Here is a 20,363-nt window from a genome sequence, read left to right as displayed (position 1 = left end):
ATAAAGATCAAGTTATGATTTTTTTTTTGCTACGTTGGACCTGATAGCTTATTATTAACGATATGGGACAGTGCAATATGAGAAATATCGAATGTATTATAAATTACCATTTTCTTCATTAGATAAGTATTATGTATACACTATGTGCAATACCTACAGAATATTATATAGGGTGTATTAAAAGCAACAGTCGAATATCTCAAAAGCAAAGCATTTTTGAGAAAAATGTTTCAGATAAAAGTATGTATGATTTAAAAGGATCTATTTATTAATCACGTCCATTTGAATTAATTTTTATGTAAAAATAAGAGCAACAATCTTCAATGGCATTGTGGATGACAAATGTTATCCAGGGCACGACTCTAAACAACATTCAGGTTTTAGCCGTCGATCGGACACCTTTAATAATGCTAATGCCGATAGTACTTTTAAGCCTCGAAAAGTACTTAATGAAAATGAACTTTATTGTATATTGAAAAGAGGTGGACTACAAATATGCACTAAAAATAGGGAAGAAGGGGAGGGATTCTTAAAAAAATCGATTTGATCTTGACCGAACCTTGGGCGACTCAAAGTCAAACGGATATAATCCGTACAGTAAGTAGATCTTTTTAAACTCTACAATTTTTGTGTGAAACATTTTTCTCAAAAATTCTTTGCTTTCGAGATATTCGACTGTTGCCGAACTTTTGATACATTCTGTATGTACTTATAATATAATTTTTTGCACTATCTATGTATTGCTAATAAACTCTTTATCCATTTTCTGGAACATCTGCGTGTAAGCAGACGGCACTTCTACTTCCTTCAAATTGTCCAAACCGATTTCTTTTTCAGTTCTGTAATGAAAAATTTCAGTTCTGTAATACAAATTTCTTTTATGTAAAAAAATACAATTAATTGGAAATGTGGAATTTTATTTTATATCACAAATATTTACTTTATCAAAATATCTACGACATTTTCACATGCCAATAAGCAGTTCTTATCCTTTTCCCATTTATGAAGCTCTCTAAGTATGAGATATGTATTTGCTTTTCTCAACATTTCTCTAACCACTTTTGTTGCACAGAGTTGATTTAATGCTTCTAAAAGCATAAGTCTGAAATAATAATAACATTATTATCTATTAATTTCATGAATCATTTTTCAATCTATAACTTGCCTTATATCTGGATCAGTCTCTCGAGTTTTAGTTTCAGGAAGATATTGTAAGTTAATTGGCAATTTAGACATGTCTTCATCGTCAAATTCTTCTGGACCAGCAAGTGGTAATAACAGATATGATAATAAATCCACTTCAGGGCTTAACAACCACACATGATTTTCTGTGTCAAAAGTGCAATTTTTTAAAGTACCAACAATACCACCTCGTCTAATTAGACTGTCAGAATACTCTGTGAATGGAAGAATCCGTTGAATAACGCAACGATGTCGATCCATTAAATACCTATAATAAAACACATTTATTTACAATATAATTTACTGAAATAAAAATCAATTAAATGATACCTTCTTATACGTGGCGATCGACTTAGATTACTAAAAACAGGTCCAAGATAGTGCAATTTATCGCCTTTAGTATTGTACTGTTTTGCAGTAAATACAGATAATATTTCATCCCAAGAGTAATCACTTTGTTCAATAAGTGTTATCATTCGGTCTATTAGATGAAACGGTCTAGTTATATTAGAAAGTATCATACAACATAAATCTGCCATAATACTAGATTTATCTATAATAGCCCTGTAAAAATAACATGTAAAATATTTGATATAGAATAAAACAGCAATAAGTATACAATAAATAAGTAAATAATATATTACCTCAAACAAACTTTTATTAAATTCTGACTAGGTTCTTGGGTAACCAAATCTGTCAAAAATAAACTGTATAAATATCTGTTACAAATTTTATTTGCCAACACAACCAAAAAGAATTTCATTTGGTAATTATTCAAAATTTATTATTTATAAAATAATTAAATTTTTTTCGTTTTATGTTGTCAATTTGTCATTAGATTATCGAAAGCTTGGCTGACAGAATAGAAATTTAATACAAATACAATTGATATCAATTAATTGAATCTGCTATCAATGAGCTACTATATCGCTAATGTTTAACTTACCAGACTTGCTCTCTGTTGAGTTACTTGACTCTGAAATAATCAACATTGCATTAGTTCCTGATTCATCTCCAGTAATATTTACTAATATCTGTGCAGCACATTTGCTAATGGCAACACAAGAATCTTGTACAAAGATAACAAGTTGTATCAACATTTCTGGTAGCTTCAACAGGAGTTCCCGGCCATCGGTAGTCGCTGTTACACCTGTGTTACACATTTTGAATGAATCTGTCGAAGTTTTTGTAAAGTGAATAAATGTAGTAGTAAAATATATAAAATATACATACGGAGTACGTGATTTAATGCACAGACTTTCACATCAAATCGGGTATTAGGGCTTAAATATTCAGAAATTTCTTGTAAGGACTCCATTATTTTTAATATATGTATTTGGACGTAATTGTCAATTTGTTGCATAAAAATTCTGGTAGATCGAACCTTTAAAAATTGTATTTTTACACACAAAAAATAATAACTTCAACTATCAATACAAATGCACATGTTTGACTAAAGCGTGTTACCATTAGCCTTCTATGTAATATATGCGTATAGGTTAACAATAGCTTTTGAATGAATTATTATTACTATATGATGGTATACTATATGATGGTATATATCACCTGATAATAAAGAATAGAGTTCTCGTCCATTCATATATAAGGTATTTAAGAAATTTGATTATCTATAAAGACTATCTGTATTCTAATGAAAAAAATCCTCATCTCTCACATCTTTTTTAAGAATTTCTTATATTTTTTATGTAAAAATATATTATATTTTTTTTCATGAAAATTTCTGATAAAATATTTTAAACTTTTTCAGAGTTCATAAGTTTTCTTTAGAAATTATAGAATGAAAAATCTCAGAAATTTTAGAATTTATATATATTACTTCAGAATTTATATATATGAAGAATTTTCTAAAAAATAATTTAAACTTTCTGGATACTTCTGAAAAATGTTCTAAATTCATATAAAAAGATTTCAGAAATTTTTATTAAAATTACACAAAAAATTGAATAAATTATAAGAATTCTAAGAAAAATTTTTCATCAAGAAATTAAAAATTACAAAGTATATAATTAGTTGCAAATGATGGTTCTTTTTCTTTTAAAGAAAGAAAAATTAATTTCAAAATCTCAAGAAAATTTCATCAAAAAAAATTTAATTAATACATTCCTCGCAACAATTTATTAACATACGTATCCAAGTAAACTATTGTGAATAAAGCGCGTAGCTTGATGCCGAGATCCTACTAGTGTCTCCAAACATACATTGTTTAATAAATGAGATGCTAAATAAGAAATAAAAAAACAGAGATTAGAAAAATAATTAAATAAAGAGTCGTTTTTTTTTTCTATGTTAAACTTTTAGCATTATATACAATATGTTTAATTTATACTAACATTTTCGATCGCTGATAATGTAGTTCGACGTGACGAACTACATTACGTGCTTCGATTATCATCCGCTTCTCTGCAGTCGGCGATGCAATGTAACCGACTAAACTAACCTATGAGAAAATTGTTTACACGTCGTAGCATTTTAAAAGTGCACGTTTTGTCAATACTTCCGAACGATGGCAAATCTCTGCGACGAAAGAATAACGCGTATGGAAGATATATTGAATACAGCATCGGTGCTGAATAAACCTATACTAGAACCGTTGCCTAATACTGAGAAACGCGAGAGGCAAAATATTCCACGAGGTAAACCAAAATCTGGTAGGATATGGAAGGAAGAAAAAACGAAGTAAGTTATAATTTCAATAACAATAATATAATTATTCACAATATAATTGTTCAGTAGTTATCAATTCTTCTTCAACTTTTATCATTCGAGAAAAAGTATGATCTAGACTTTGATTATTTTCTAGTTTTGTTACAATTTTTAACAATCCCTGATGAAAATTTTTCTCAGAATTTTTCATATAATTTTTCAGAATTTCTATATAATTTTATAACTTTCTCATATTTTTTTATACAAATTGGAACACTTTTCAGAAAATCTACATCTTTTTTCAGCATTTTTCATTTATATGTTATTATGAAATATAGTAAGATTTCTAAGATTTTTTGTAAATATAATTTCTGATGAAATTATAAAATCTAAAAAATTTAAAAATATTTTTTAAAAATAATAGAGTGAGAAATCTCAGAATATTTCAGAATTCACATGTATGAAAAATTCTGAGGGAAGATATAAACTTTCTGAATATTTCCAAGTATAAAAATGTTGCAATTCGTATAAAAATTATAAGAAAAATTTTCGCCAGAGATATTGTATAATAAGTTCTTTGACAAATTTTTATTTTGAAGCTTTGCTTGATAACATTATCCAGTACTGAACTATCCAATATCCCATTCATAATATAATTTCAGTTAATAGAACAAAAATTTTAATGTACTTTTTAAATTTCTGCCAAATACTAACTAATTAATTAATTAACTATTCCTAACGTTTTGTCTAATGAGCAAAAAAAAAATATAAATTAGTGATGCAAATATTTTATTTGTAGATTTTCTTCTATAATTAAAACGCGTGGAATTCGACAGTCGTTTGCTAAGAAACAAAAGTTGAGAGAAGATCTGAAACGTGTTAAAGAAATGTCAAGAGCAATCAAGGCACAAAAACAAGCAGAAAAGGAGGTTAAGAAGCAACGAAGAAGAGAAAATTTAAAAAGAGCGGAAGAAAATAGAAAAAAGAGTGAAATTGTACAAATTGTAAGTCAATGTTAATATCATTTTTATAACAAGGCATGCATTTATTGGATATATTTTAAAACTCTTATTGTATGGTCATTTTCAGATTAAAAATACTGCAAAAATAAAAAGGATGAAGAAAAAACAATTAAGAATGATTGAAAAGAGAGATACAACTAATATGTAACATTGAATAAAATCATGTAAATAGAATTCTTAAATACATAACATTATAATTGTTTGTAGACAAGCATTTTTAACAAAAAAAAAAGTTCTTTATTCAGCACAATATAGATCTCATTATATATATTCCAAAAGAAAATGTTAATTTTTTAATAATTTTTCTTTTTCTTCTTTTTCACGTGCAACTTGCATGACTACAAAATCTTGAAGTTCCATTTCCAGTTTGGAAATTTGGTTACATTTTATCTGTAATACATAAGTGAATTATAAGTACCTGTAGATTGCAAATATAATTTACTTTGAGACGTACATTTGTTTTTATCCATTTTGGTAGATAGTTGATATTCTGTTGCAGCTCAAATCTATATAAATTATCGTAATTAAGTTTTAACTATTTTTAAATATACCCTTTACATACATCTATACATACCTTTTATCTACTAGTAATACAGCACCCCAATCATTTTTATGTCTGACACAACGACCTATTGCCTGATTTAGCGCCCTAAACGCATTTATAGTATACCATTCGCTACCAGATAGCAATTGTCTAGATTCATTGGATTTATTCAAGTTATTATATTCCATTTTCATGGTTACATCACTGCTTTGTAAAAGATACGGTATGCCAATCTAATAGACGTAAAAATATAATATTAGAAATTGTGTGCATACGTATAAATAAAATCAATATTAAAAATGTTCCTTACTGCTAATACACAACGAGCCTCATTATCACTGAAATCTATTCCTTCCGCCACTTTTGCTCTAAAAACTGCAAAGAAAATAGCTCCGCATGCTGTTCGATACTGTTCAGATGGCAATTCTTCAATCACACTACGATACGCTCTCATGACTGGGTTTAGATCTTTTTCATATTTCGGCTCCACAAAAATTGTCTTCAAGTTGGAGAGTTTGTCCCATATGCCGTTGTTCCTCCATCTATTGTGTATGGTGTTCATTGCCTTGTAGGACGAAAAGAAACATAGTACACCATATGGCACCGCGTCACATACTTGAAGAACCAAATTACCGAGTTCGTCCTGTTAGGATGAGAATTGTTCAGATATTTGTATACATATAACGTGAATATATCTAAAATAAAATCATTAACAATCCGTTTCTCCTTACCTGAAAAGCCCAGGTGTTTACCTGATCATATGTGGCTTTTAAAGGTTTTCCACTTAGTCCCTGTGTTATGTATCTTATATATAATTGATTCTTGGGTATAATATGATCAGGATTGATTATATATGAGAATTTTGTACCGAGTTCGCTTTGATACGACACAGTTGGCGTCAAAGTACCTGAAGCGAGTATCACAGAACGAACTTCATGAGCCAAAGGCGCAAAAACTATAGCTGGATTCATACATTTCAATATCATAGTTCGTACTTTGGTCAATTTTTTGGTTGTCGAGATCCAGTCATTTTCGGTTACCTGATAAAAAATTATTACATGATATTTGATACAATTATTAGATTGTAATTACACAGATGAATTGCTCAGTCAAACCTTTTCAATAAATTCATTCGTTTCTACGATATACATCCTATAGTCATCAACCTTATCTGATGCAATCATTTGCATACCGAAACAGAGATACTCAAGAAGTTTCTTACTTTCTTGCGAAATAGTGGGCTTTATCTTTTTAGAATTCTCTTCTTTCATATTTTGCTTGAAATCTTCTATAGCTATTTTACTAGCAGCAATAAAATCGGAAAATCTAGGACATCCGATCTTATTTACGTCGAGCAATTCTCGGAATACGGCACCAACCCAATGCTTACTGACCCTTTCGTTACGATCCTAAAGTATATTTTATTATAATAAGTAAAAATAACGATTATAATTATTTCATAATATATTAATAAATACCTAAGGTACGAAATAAAAGTTTAAATAAATCATAATGACACGCAAAATTAATGTAAGAACAAAAATTAATGTTTTATTTTTTGATAAAAAAAGTATGCTCACATTATCTTTGACTTCGACATCATTAAGAAATTTTATGAGATCTGTGAGATATTCATGTATAGTAGCGTAAGTGATATTCTCATAATTCATGTCCAAAAAATGTTTGCATTCTTTAATGGTAATTAAGAGTTTGTCATCTCTGATATCCACAGTTGCAGCTTCTCGACATATATTCTCGATATTATGAGCCTCATCGAGAATCACGATATTACCTCTTAGATTGATTTGCATCTATATATTTTAATTATATAATTCATTATATTAATTATATAATTTATTACATCTATTATTAGATATTTAATACTGTGGAAAATAGTACTTATGCATTTAAAATGAAGAGAGATTTAAACTGTTAAGCATCCCTATTGATGAATTATTTTTAATGTAATTATTCAGAGTTATTTACTGATTCTAAATACTTTATTAGTAATAATTTAATTTTGCTTACGCTATCGCGAATTTCTGGATATAGGATATAATTGTACGGACAAAAGATAATTTCTGCGTCGGCCATCAAAACTCTTGCACCGAAATATGGGCAGGTCCCGACTTTTTTGCCTAATGACACCAAGTCTTCAATGTCCCAAGGCGTGTCCATTTTATTAAATATTGTCGATTTCTTCTTTGCATCGTCATTATAATATTTGCATTTTTTAACCTACGCGTATAAATAATATTGTTATATGTATAATTATTTAATTTTTCAACTTCTATGAATACGATATAACACTTTATAGAAACCTTAAGCCTGGGATCAAGTAATTCGTTACACAATTTGTCCTTGTTCTTATCAGTTTCCTGAATGCATGTTTTTTTTCGACTGCTCAATATAGTCATCCTAGAAAGACATAATCATTTATTATACATTCATTTAATATATTCATTTATTATACATAATCGTTTATTATACATTCATTTAATCAACGAATATTTCGCATGTTCTTTTACCTCTTATGCCTGTACACAGTCTTCTTAAATTCTTTGACTACCTGCTCAAGTTGCCCGTGAGTTCGCGATCCATAAAATATTTTTGGCACTTTCCTTGTTCTATAGTAAATAAATATTCAATTTTTTACTATTCAATCTAGACATATAGAGACCGTTTGAAATGCTATATTTAATAACGCACTTACTTGTTTCTGGATAAAATTTGATCAAACAATTTTTCATCAAAATATTGCGATGAGTTTAAAAAGAAATTTGCAGCATCATCGTCATCATTGTATAAGCTCTCTAAATAAGACAACAATTATTAACTTACTGTATTTATAAGAATTCTTACTGACAAAATAAAACTAATATCTTAAAAGAAATAATAATTTTTTCGTATATATTTCATCGAGAAAAATAAATTTTATTATCGCGAATACTGAATTAAAGATATAGAGATGTAATGTTCTTGGCATTGAGGAAACAAGCGGAGAGAGGCGAAGAGACGAGCGTAAAGGATGTCAAAACATTACGAATGCTGGCACGTGAAAGGGCACGAATCCATTGAACAGGATCAATAGGAAGGTTTAATTCTCTCGTAGAACGCTGTGCAGTCTCGACAACAAGCCGGCTACTCGAAGAAGGCATTGAAAAGGAAGCCAATGGAATCGCTCTTAATCCTTTCGTACAATTTACGGAGCCGTAAAAATAGAAATGACTCTCAATGACATCGAGAGCCGACAAAACGACTCGAAATTTACTCGTAATCGGATTTACAACGGATGAACCTATGGCAAATAAGATTTCGGTATCTCATCCTTGCAAAACTAGTTTCAAGTTTTACCCAAGTTATCTAGAAATACATTCTCTGGCTTTTTGTTTTGTATTGAAAAAAAACAAAAAAAACAAAAAAAACGTATAGTTAAGATGTGCATTATTAGAGAGAATGGTCGTAAAGAGTCAGATTTAGAAACGTATCGTCGCGTATTTTGTCTCTAGGATGTTCTTCTCGTACAACAATATGAGAGTAAAAGATATGTGTTATTTATCCGAGATAATATTACGTCGCTTCATCATGTGCACCTAACCACGTACACATATGCACAAGTACGTAGGTACTAACATTGCGCCATTGTGTCGGACTACCCCCTAATTCCTCCTAGCGTTCTGTTCTCTGTGCAGACGCGCTACAGCGTGTTTCTTTTTTTTTTCTTTTTCTTTTTTTCTTTGCACACGGGCGCGCGCTCGTGTGTGCACTTTGCTCCGACGACGGCGGTTTCCATCGGCGCGGCGAGAGCAGAGGGAACGGGTGGTACGGTAGCACGGGCAAGGGGGTCTGATTGGCGACGGGGTGAGAAGAGAGGCTAAGACAGGAAAAGCGAGACGGGGCCAATCAGAGCGCGGACTTCGAGGGTGTCGTTGCCAGGCAACGAAACACACCCCAACACCCAAGGGGAGAAAACCCCCGGGGGATACATCATCCAGCGATACAGTCGGCGCTGAAAGTTATCGCACCCTTGAGAGCTAGAGAGGCGCCCTTTTAACCTTGCGAGCTTGAATTTTAACACGGATCGTCGAACGACGCTGAATTCGATTCGCAAAAATTAATTCTAATCTTTTACAGAAGAATATTAAATTCGACCTTTTGATTATGACTCTCTCCGAGCTTGAATCGCGCAAATCTAACGGGAAAATAATCGCGTTCCATATCATGAAATGATCGAGAATTACCTACGTGGTTACATTTAACTAGATATACGAAGAAACGAATTTCACGCCGGAAATTCAATTCACGTCACCTTTTCATATAAAAATCACCGTACCTTTCAAATAAAAAAAAAAAGTATCAAGTCAGCCACACACAGTTCAATCTAATCGCGCAGTTTCGATCCATTCTACGTCCATTCAGGATTACAACATCCAAGCATGAATGAACTCGTTTCACGTCGATCACTCGCGCTTGCTGTTGCATTCCCTCCTCCCCCGCGTAGCCTCTGCTACTCCACGATCCCTCCCGCAGTATTCGTTCCATCTCTTTCTCCTCTTTCTCTCGTTTTCGCTATATACTGAATAAACAGTTGATTCGCGTACATAAAGGCCGTGATTCTTCCCTTTTTTTCTCGTTGCGCGCTTCCGATCCTATTGCCGCGTACAAATTTGATTCTTCCATCGGCATTAATTAACCGAATTGTTGTCATTCTACGATCGCTCGACGATTATTCTACAATTATCCACATTTGTTCCTGTATTTTAAAATCGTAGCTGGCCATGGTAACCTCATGAATGGATGGAGGAATGGAACCATGTTGCGCGTTTACAGAATTGCATTCCGATGCGTCTTCTACGGATCGTCGTTCCCGATGACAAGCGTCTTCTGTTTTGCCGCGATGCAGCTGACATGGCAAACACGGTCCGTCCAGTTTATTCCAACGCTCCGCCACGTCTCGGAACCCGAGAGTACTTAAGCTACTTCAACGCCATTGAAATGCGTCGATATTTTGCTTTCAATATATCGAGTATTTGTTTTTACACGAACGCATATATAGGACGTTAAAAATCCTATCTTGTAGACAATAGTTCTGAATGTACTCTTTTTTTTTTATTTTATTATCATATTAATGATCTTCTTGTTATTGATTTTTTTCCAAGATACTTCAATATAAATAAAACTTCCGGTATAATTAAATATGTTTATACTTCGATATAAGTAAAAATTCGTTAATACTCTTAAATTTATGATATTAGGTGTAGTAAAGAGAAATCCATTATTTTTACATGAAATTGAATGGAAAAATAATGGATTTCTTTTTACTACACCTAATATTAAATTATACCCAATTTGAATTGTTTTTAAGTATTTCTTAGATCGCCACTATTCTTATTCAATACATCGTTAATTTAACTTAAAATAATAAAATTAAAAAATTCAGTTCAAAAAATGTGTTAAATCTAACTTAAATTTAACTACAATTTAATTTATTACTTAAGTGCATACGTTAATATGACATTGTTTACTTTGAAAATAAGCAATTCAAGAAAAATGGATTTTTTTACATTTTGACACATAAGTTAAAAATAATAAAAAGTTATTTGATTCAAAGAATTGAATTATTGTTCGAATGTACATTTAACAATGTACATTCGATTGCAGTTCTACACAACTAAACGTGTTTGTCCCATTTATAAGATAATTAAAAAAAAACAAATACATAAAACACTAGGATATAAAAGCCTTTTCGAAAGCTGAGGGTTCTTTTAACTAAAACATATATAATTAATTGGAGCATTTATCATCGATGATCGGTGAGTTTCGCGACATCAAGGGAGTGAATTGAATGTCAAGTGCCAATTAGTTTGTGGTTATGGCTTGATTTTAGGAAATCATTGCTAATTGGTCGGGATTGTGGTGCTTTATGAAACTTTGTGGCCAAACGAGACAAAAGCCGCGACGAAGTCCTTCCTAATATCCGCCAATTCCGCGGGAATTATAGGGTGGGCAACTTTGTGACTTCGAGAATGTTTGATAAAGGGACCCCGACAAAAGGAAGATCGTGCGAAGTTTCATCGAGATCGGCTTTTCAATATAATTAGCGAAATTAACGCTGCTATCAACTAACCAATTCTGAATACCGCCAGACATTTTTTACGGCGCGGACCATTAAATTCGCGTAACATCGAAACCGCAACTCGCATTTTGAGTAAAACGCCGATGTTCTTTTTTAATCAATATGGGGAAGTGTTGTTAACCATTAATTATATAGACTACCAATATTGGATGCCAAATTTTCATTAAAGTGATGTTGTAAAAAAATGTAGCAATTTGAGATATAAAGAATGATACAGAACTCTAAGATTTTAATATTTGAATTTATAAAAAGTTTTATAATTAAATAAAAAATACACAATATTCCTTTAAAATATTAAATATTTCGAGAAACATGCATATGGATGAAATTATATATGTTCATTATATAAAATGTTAAAATGCAATTTTACGTTTTATATAATGCAAAAAGAAATATAGATCTTTATAATTTTCTTCATTTCAATGTAAACATATTAAATGTACTCAAACAAACGTGATAATCAAAAACTAAAAATAAGAGATTACATCAAGAGATTATACTGACATTAGGTATATTAAGTGTTGAAATATAAAATTGAGAAATATCAAAAGTAACAATAGTTGCAGAAGTAACAGAAATGATAAGAAAAAAAAAAAAGAAAAATAGCAAGAGGAAACACGAGATTGCTCGTTCAAAATACAAGATATTATTTAGTTATAAAATAACTAAAAAAAAATAATAAAATTCGAAGATACTAAAAAAGAAAAAAATATCGACTAAAAAATGAATTATGATGGAAAATATAGATGAAAAAAAAGAGAAACAATAATACAAATTCCAAAAAAAAAAAACGAAGACTGGTATTTAGCTATATAAAACAAAGAGAATAAAGAAATGGTGAAGGAGGAGCGAAAAAAAGAAGTTAAAAAAGCACGAGGAGATAAAGAAGAAAACCGTCAAAGAGAGAGAGACGCATGAGGATATCGAAAGACTCTCTTTGGCGACGAGAACGGCAGCGCGAACGACGCGCGCGACGAGGAAGGGGTAGCGAAGTGCCGAGGGATAGGGAATCGGCGTTTGGTTGAGGGGGTTGGGCGAGGGTTCGGTCGCCATGGCGACAAGCAGCCCCCGGGACCCTCGCAGCTCGTTGCCGGGGTTGGTCGAAAAGGGTGGCCCAGGGCGTCCGCCGGGCAGGTTAGGCTGGGCACGCAGCCCGAATGTCACTCGGTACAAGGGAACACAAGGATGTCCTTCGGACGCGATGGGGAGCAGAGCGAATGCGACGAAGAGGGTGGCGGCGGCGAAGTGGGAGGAAGAGGAAAACGAGGAGGAGGACGAGGACGAGGAGGTGGAGGTGGAGGTGACGGCGGCGGGGAGACCGCCGCGGCCCAAGATGGCCGACGACGCGACACCCACCATGTCAATAACACCCTTCTTCAGCGCAAACCGACCCCTTCCCGACCCGCTCCCACTTCCGGCTACTCCCCGCGCATCACTGGCACCCCCTCGTCGTTCTTCATCGCCCGCCCCCATAGCCGACTTTCGTAACCATCGACGCTTCGCGTCGAGGACGAAATATCTTGCCACCGTTTCCCCGGCTTCTTGCCTCTGTCGGTAATTAACGCGACCTTCCTGCCGCCGGAAAAGTGTAAAGGGACGCTTGGGGCGGATAGCTTGGACGACGGGGTGCGCACGCGGGGGTGGACGACAGGGACCATTGCGAGCGAGGGCGTAATTCCGTTAAGTGTCTTCGTAAACTTCGTTAGCTGCATTTCCCGACATTACCCACCCTACCGCGCTGCCGCGCAACCCCCGACATATTTCCCGCGAAACGGAATATGAGGACGCAAACAACAACGACAACGACGAGGACAGCAGCGGTGGTCGTCGTCGCCGCCGCATGGTCGGTAATGTTACCGCCGATAGGTTGCGTCGAATTGGTTTTTTAGAGTTGCGTAATGGACGGAAATCGAGCGCGAAAATATATTCCATCGCGCGCTTCAACGCCAGCTATTAAAAGCCTAATAACATCGAGATACTCGTCGCAATGTTCGGATTTCAACGCTGAAAAAATATCTTACGCCTTTCGCATAAAATCGCGCTCCTCTGGATTAAATTTTCTTTCTTTCTTAACACTTAACATATAATGCAACAAAGAAATATTGTTATCTATTTTTTTTGTTCTCTCGAGCTACATTTAGATTCCCATCCAAGTGCCACCTATAGGCATCCATCATTTTATCCTTGCTGTTCGCCAAATGTTAAATAAAGATGAAATAATAGGGAGCACTCGGATGAGAATCTGCACGCGTCCTCAAAAGTTAACAGAAAAATTCGAATGCAACAACACTCATGCAAAAGCATATTAATCAAAAAGTAAATGATTCCGTTATTATTAAATTATACATCAGTTCGATACACTCGATCACATTGAGATGTGCGGGCATGCTGATATTATTTTGAGAGTTCATGAATAATGAACAACGCGTATTAGTGTTGCAAATGTAACATTAGTTACATTCAAATCAAAGATAATGATAATCATTAACCATAATTTACAAATAATATATGAGTTGATTATGCCAGAATGCGCAGTAATTTTCACCGGAGCAAATCCGCGTGCGGTTTCGCGATTGCTAACGAACCGAAAACTATAGTCTGCATTGCGATGCACCGTTAAATCACTTTTATAATTCATTATACTGCCGACATTCGTTAACTGTCCGTTATTGAAGTGGATAATCGAGTGTCTTTTTCTTCGTTTTTACATAATTATATTTTATTGATTTATGCCATTGTTGGAGATAGAAACTTTATTCGAATTCTTAAAGTATTTAATGAATACGTTATTAACCCTTAAACGCTACATTACGGAAACACACTTGAGTATGATATACCTAACTAAATTCGATTGCTTATAACTTGCATAAAAATGAATATTTTATAAACAATTTTTTTTTCAATCAAATCGCCAGATATCAAGAAATATAATGATACCAAATAAATATATGTATCTTTATTCATAAGAAAAGATTAAAAGCAATAGAAAAAAAAACCGTTGAAACAAAGCATTGAAAAAAGAAAAATGTGCCATATCGAAAAAGCATTAAATAGATTAAGAAAAAAATATATTCCCTGCGAAGCATAGTTAATTCTTATTGATTAAAATCAGGTTGAAAGTTAGAATTCTAAAGCTTAGAACTGCGCAAAATACTGTTGTTAGTAACAGTATCTTCGAAAGTATAAGATCTTTCAATAGTAAAATGTATTGATTGCACAAATACATTCGTCACGCCGTTACACGTTAAATTCTTGAGAGTATTTGAATCCTTCTCGTTCGTGATAAAGAAGCACGCCGCGGGCAGATGCTAGCAGATCGGGATGCTATATTAAATATAATAACTGCGGCGGGTTTTCGCGCTTGAACTGTTCGATTATGTAACATCATATTCGCTTTGTGCTTTTCGAGTATCGCCAACTACAATAGGAGCAGACACCTGGAACGCTCGCGCAACATTTCATTTCGTGTCCGAGGATACAATGTATCCACTAAACCACGTAAAACTAACGGAAATCTCTCTCTTTGGACCAACACGGTAATTTCATTAACAAACGCGTCAACGTATCCGACCGTGTGTTAAACGTAACAGGTAAAACAAGCGAATTTCGGACGAACGACATTTTTGACCAATCAACGGAATGTATTGACTAGAAATAACACAAAAGAATTTTCTTTCTCTGTTAGACTCACCTGGATCCATTTCATCGCTCTTTTCTCGACGTATTTTCTCTGAAACAGAAAAAATATTTATTATTAAAAAATAATAAAAACTCTTAACAAAAAAATGTGCTTCTTTGAAAGACAAAATTTTACAATTTTAAATTACTTCGTACGCGATTTAAAATTTTACTTGATACACAAATACTTAAAATATATACAAAATATATATAATAAACAAATTATGATTAACATAACGATATAACGAATTATCAATTTTATTCGATATGTTTTTTTATTCTCTAATAAATAATTTAGTTAAACTTATTTATGACATCATATTATGGAAAGAGATTGTCTTCTGATCTATTTTATTATCAGTTAGACTGTCGATATGAGATTTAGAAGCAAAACGCGTGGAAAGAAAAAAATGAAAATTACTAAGTGCGAACCAACGCATGGAATGGGCGTCCTCCAATGCGAGGAAAAAAAAAATAAAAGCAATGAAAAAATCCCAAGGGCAACACAATCCTCAGTGAAAAGATCCTCCACTAATAGGCATTATATTTTTCGTTCTGTACATTAGAGGCAGTTGGATTATATGGGCCTGTCAGCGGTCTAATAACTAGCCTAAGGCCCACTCCGCATCTGATACGGGAAAAGGACCCTTTCCTATACATTGTGTGCATTAAATACTAATCGCAACGCGCGCCAGCATGATCGCGATATAATGGCATCAAGGCGTAAGCGATATACGTGTGGCAGCTTCAAAGAATGCCGACATGAAAAAAAGAAATGAAAAAAAAAAAATGTCCCGTAAGACATCAATATGTGATCACCTATGTGAGACTTCTTCCATCAATTTTATTTAATAAAGTTATATAATCCTGTAATATGTCTAAAAATAAAATTATTGATCATATTTCTTCAACTTCAAAAATCTCATAAAAATAAAATAGAATGAAACAGAAAACGAATAACAGCGTATTACAGAATATTCGTTGCATATCTCTTTCAACAATTTCGAGAAAGAATAGACATGCCAGAAATGATATAATCTGCTCTCGCTGTTATTAAAATAGCGCCTTCGTATTTGCAGTCGCTACGATAGAGACCATCGGCCATTTTCTGTCGCCGCATGGCGATCCCTTATCCCAGTGCAGGTCGGTTGCTGCAATTTCCTCCCATGCTTGCCTCGAACGCGTACTCTACCTCCAAAGGGGTTGCTAAGGCTGATACTCCACCAGCAAGGGTCGCCGCACAGAGGGTTCATCTCTCATGCGAGGTGGGTTGATGGCACGGAATTTCACCCCCGTGGGGTCGACCACGGAGAGATATCCCGGGATATTATCCCTCGGGAAGCCGTGTAATGAAACCGTTCCGGCACCCCCGTGGCATTATTCCCTCACCAATAGTTTACCACCCTCCACAAGGATATAGGTGCATGATATAGGGCACAGCTGCGTCTCTGTACCGATACGCCCCCTCCTTTATCACGTCGGTCGTCCCTTAGCGAAGGATAAACATAGCAAAGCCGGCGTCAGCAACGACAGCATCATTAAGAAATCCCTAAGCTCCATTACACAAGCCCTTCACCCTTTTCAGAACCAGTCGCCATTTTTTACCAATTTCTCATGAGGGGTGCATAAAATGAATACGCGATAGAACATGGCGCGTTTACAGAGGAAACGTTTGAAACGTACGAGTTATTGTACGCATGAAAATAGTAACTTCCTTTTCTTTAAATAAGATATAATTACATGATAAATTAAAACTCTTCAAGCAGGAGAGAAAAGTGATAGAAAAAATTTTTTTAAATACATTTACAATGTGAGATATGCAATTTTAGTTGTTAGAATGTAACAGAAAATCATTGTTTCGACCAGTTTATATTCAACGAAGGCGGATTCAGTGAAGAGAGAAAACAGCATACTATATGGGCATCGTTATTAGTGAATCCACGTAATTGCTTTATCCCCTCATGTATCATATCAACATTTTTCAATTCTTCTCCATATTCACAGGGACCAGATAACGAGATATCATGCGTCGAAAGATGTAATTTTTAAAAATGACGCGTTATGCAAAAATTACAAGATATATGTCGCACACGCGACGTGAAGAGAATAATAATTTGCAATCGTCTTTCTAGGAAATCTAAACAATTTCTCATTAAAAATCATTTTTTAAAAAATTCGGTATTTCAGATATTTTTCACATGTTTGTTAACGATATGAATAAAGGATATTTAGACGTAACATAATAACGGTTCACCACGCGTACGAAAAAGAGATTTTCGTACACGAATGCTTTCTCTTTGAGCGCACAGAGCATAGATACCGTAACGTCATATATCTTTTTGTGCCTTTTATACGCTAACATACGTTATATGAAAAACTTCTCATTTATGTGCAATTTTTCTGCGATTCACTCGAGTCGCATCTTGCGTTCGTGTGCGCTTCATTTTCTTTTCCTCTATTCCGCTCGTATCGTTTTCCTCCGTATTACTGCCAATAAAAACGTGTATTAATCAATATTATATAATTATCGCAGAATATTATGCGATAAATCGCCTATCCTAAGCTTATCTTCAAAATTTTCTCGAAATTATGATAGCTTTATCCTTAAAAACATTATCAAACTGTCGTCTCTCATTCTAAGCGTTATCTCATTTCTTTTTTTAATATCATTATTTATGAATAAATTTTTCAGAATGCAAAAATGATGAAATTGTTTCATTCAAGTGTTTTTTTTTTAAATTGAGATTTATTTTAACAATGCCTTTGGCTTTTGATGTTACTCTCTACTGAAAAATAAGATCTTTGTTTTTTCACTTATAAAATATAAAGTCATTTTTCCATTTTCATGTTGGAGAATCGTGTTATTTTTACGTTTTAAAATACATCGAAATACAAGGACTGATAAAATTTTACAGAAAAAGATAATCTTCCATGTAATGAGGTCTTTCGCCTATATTGCACATTAATGCATTTTGTTCTTGTCATCCACACATGTTAGTTTTTATTGTATGGAAATCTCTCTATCTCAGTTCTGAATCTGACTGCGCAAGCTATCCACAGAAGCGTCGGCACGTTTCTTCAAATCATTGACTTTGTCCATTCAATGAAACCTACGTCCTGTAGCAATAGCTCCACCCGCGTATAGAAATGGGGCTCGCTTCTCAAGAGAGCTTCACGAGAGAGCAGTTTCCGATTCGCTGTACAATAAATGACGGAAATGTCAGTCAATTAATAAGCATAACGAACCTAACTAATTTCCGCCTTTGTTCCACTGTGCGGTCCTGGATAGATGAATGAGTGGCCATTATGCGTGTATATATGTGCGGCCTTTATGATTGGTCAGATCCGTATCACGACAGCCGGTTCCGCTTTTACCGGGCCGAACCGCGGCCGACGCGACAAAATCTCGTGAACCTTTTTAACCGCGTGCACGTGCCGATGGGATATCGTTTTCGTTCTTGGTCCTGTATCGTCCTAACTATTTCCCCTCTTCCGTCAATTCACTTTTCTTTTCTTACGCCTATATCTTTCGTGCCACGATCTTGCGACCGGCGTAATTCACGTAATGGCGGAAAGAGGGAATGAGAAAAACTTGACGGCAACACAATAATTTTTCAACATTGCAATAACTATTAGGTGTACAACTTTGCTTCAGCCGTTTTCCTATAGACGGCTTTAGCGATAAGTGGTGGTCGAAATAAATAGATCATAGACGTCATACAATAAACTTGGGCATCTGTCAACATAACCCCATAGAAACATTAGTCGATTTGTGTCTGCATCATAAAGTTATTCTCGATTGAAAATGTCAGTTTACGAGCCAAATTCTCGTCATTTGCGGGAGGTTTTAATTTTTTGCTTCAATATGAAGAAATCTGCGGCTGAGGCTCATCGAATGCTCTCAAATACTTATGGTGAGGCCGCTATTAATGAAAGAACGTGTCGTGAGTGGTTTCAACGCTTCAAGAACGGTGATTTTGACGTCCAAGGTCATGCTCTGTATTTGGTGGGACCAGCTCGGCGTAGTGTATTATGAACTGTTAAAACCAACTGAAACAATCACAGGCGATCGGTATCGAACGCAATTGATGCGTTTGAGCCGAGCATTGAAAGACAAACGGCCGCAATACAACGAGAGACACGATAAAGTGATTTTGCAGCATGACAATGCTCGACCCCATGTTGCGAAAGTGGTCAAGACATACTTGGAAACGTTGAAATGGGAAGTCCTACCCCACCCGCCGTATCCTCCAGACGTTGCTCCCTCTGATTATCACTTGTTTCGATCAATGGCACATGACCTGGCTGACCAGCACTTCCGGTCTTATGAAGAAGAAGTAAAAAATTGGATCGATTCGTGGATGGCCTCAAAAGATGACCAGTTTTTTCGACGCGGGATTTGTACGCTACCCGAAAGATGGGAGAAAGTAATGGCCAGCGATGGACAATACTTTAAATGTATAACCAGTTTTTTAAATAAAGCCTTAAGCAATAAAGCCTCGAATTTCGGAAAAAAAACGGCGGAAGCAAAGTTGTACACCTAATATAATATTTTATATATATATATACACACACCTACGCACACACACGCACGCACGCGCGCACACACACACACACACACACACACACACACACACACACACACACACACGCACACGCACAGGCACACACACACACACACACACAAAATTTAGTAATATACTTAAATTTTTTTGTATATTTAATCATTTAGATACAATCGATTAATAACACAAGTAATAAAGTGTAATTTCATAAATACATTTCATAGATAACACTATTCTCATAAACAAGTCCGAATGAAATGACCGATCGACTGACAAATGTGCAACCGAGAAATTTTATAGTCACAATATCATTTTGTTGAAATGCTCAAAAATGCAGAAAACTGGGAAAAAAATGCAATTCTGAAATCAGTGTTTCACGTGAATACGAATCACGTTTTTATATTCATGGAAATATCCAAACACGCTAGGTGAGAAATCAATGGTTACGCGTCGTTACGTCTTCTCTGTGCTTTCATTGTGCGATTGAAAAATATTTGCGTATATTTTTGAGCATGATTATACATTTTTTTCGCCACATCTTTCCTTGCATATTTTTAAGCGATTTTAAAACA

General features: G+C 34.3%; 3 protein-coding genes across 3 annotated transcripts in view; 1 reads left to right on the top strand and 2 right to left on the bottom strand.

Moving 5' to 3' along the window:
- Positions 1-138: 138 nt before the first annotated feature.
- Positions 139-2,666, bottom strand: LOC108687475 (protein HGH1 homolog). The gene is made up of 8 exons (XM_018193245.1): positions 2,650-2,666; positions 2,416-2,566; positions 2,129-2,332; positions 1,827-1,875; positions 1,513-1,746; positions 1,166-1,450; positions 941-1,102; positions 139-839 (listed from the first exon to the last, which is right to left on the bottom strand). The coding sequence occupies exons 1-8, from the start codon at positions 2,650-2,652 to the stop codon at positions 734-736; spliced, it is 1,194 nt and encodes a 397-aa protein (XP_018048734.1). The 5' UTR covers positions 2,653-2,666; the 3' UTR covers positions 139-733.
- Positions 2,667-3,622: 956 nt separating this feature from the next.
- LOC108687547 (coiled-coil domain-containing protein 86) lies at positions 3,623-5,074 on the top strand. The gene is made up of 3 exons (XM_018193373.1): positions 3,623-3,879; positions 4,646-4,850; positions 4,936-5,074. Exons 1-3 carry the CDS (start codon positions 3,707-3,709, stop codon positions 5,014-5,016), a joined length of 459 nt encoding a protein of 152 aa, XP_018048862.1. The 5' UTR covers positions 3,623-3,706; the 3' UTR covers positions 5,017-5,074.
- An 8-nt stretch (positions 5,075-5,082) lies between these two features.
- Positions 5,083-20,363, bottom strand: part of LOC108687546 (Fanconi anemia group J protein homolog) — a 50,358-nt gene continuing 35,077 nt past the window's right edge. Inside the window, exons 4-15 of the mRNA XM_018193372.1 lie at positions 15,240-15,278; positions 8,126-8,225; positions 7,941-8,039; positions 7,734-7,830; positions 7,441-7,650; positions 6,993-7,223; positions 6,528-6,821; positions 6,144-6,452; positions 5,723-6,055; positions 5,443-5,645; positions 5,323-5,374; positions 5,083-5,258 (exon numbers count right to left, since the gene is read on the bottom strand). Coding sequence (XP_018048861.1) covers positions 5,154-5,258; positions 5,323-5,374; positions 5,443-5,645; positions 5,723-6,055; positions 6,144-6,452; positions 6,528-6,821; positions 6,993-7,223; positions 7,441-7,650; positions 7,734-7,830; positions 7,941-8,039; positions 8,126-8,225; positions 15,240-15,278 — 2,072 coding nt within the window. The 3' untranslated portion in view covers positions 5,083-5,153. The remainder of the gene's footprint in view (positions 5,259-5,322; positions 5,375-5,442; positions 5,646-5,722; positions 6,056-6,143; positions 6,453-6,527; positions 6,822-6,992; positions 7,224-7,440; positions 7,651-7,733; positions 7,831-7,940; positions 8,040-8,125; positions 8,226-15,239; positions 15,279-20,363) is intronic.

This window comes from Atta colombica, unplaced genomic scaffold (genome assembly GCF_001594045.1).
Source record: "Atta colombica isolate Treedump-2 unplaced genomic scaffold, Acol1.0 scaffold207, whole genome shotgun sequence".
Taxonomy (NCBI): Eukaryota; Metazoa; Arthropoda; class Insecta; order Hymenoptera; family Formicidae; genus Atta; species Atta colombica.
Note: the sequence above shows the minus strand (reverse complement) of the source record. Positions and strands in the feature narration are given on the sequence as shown.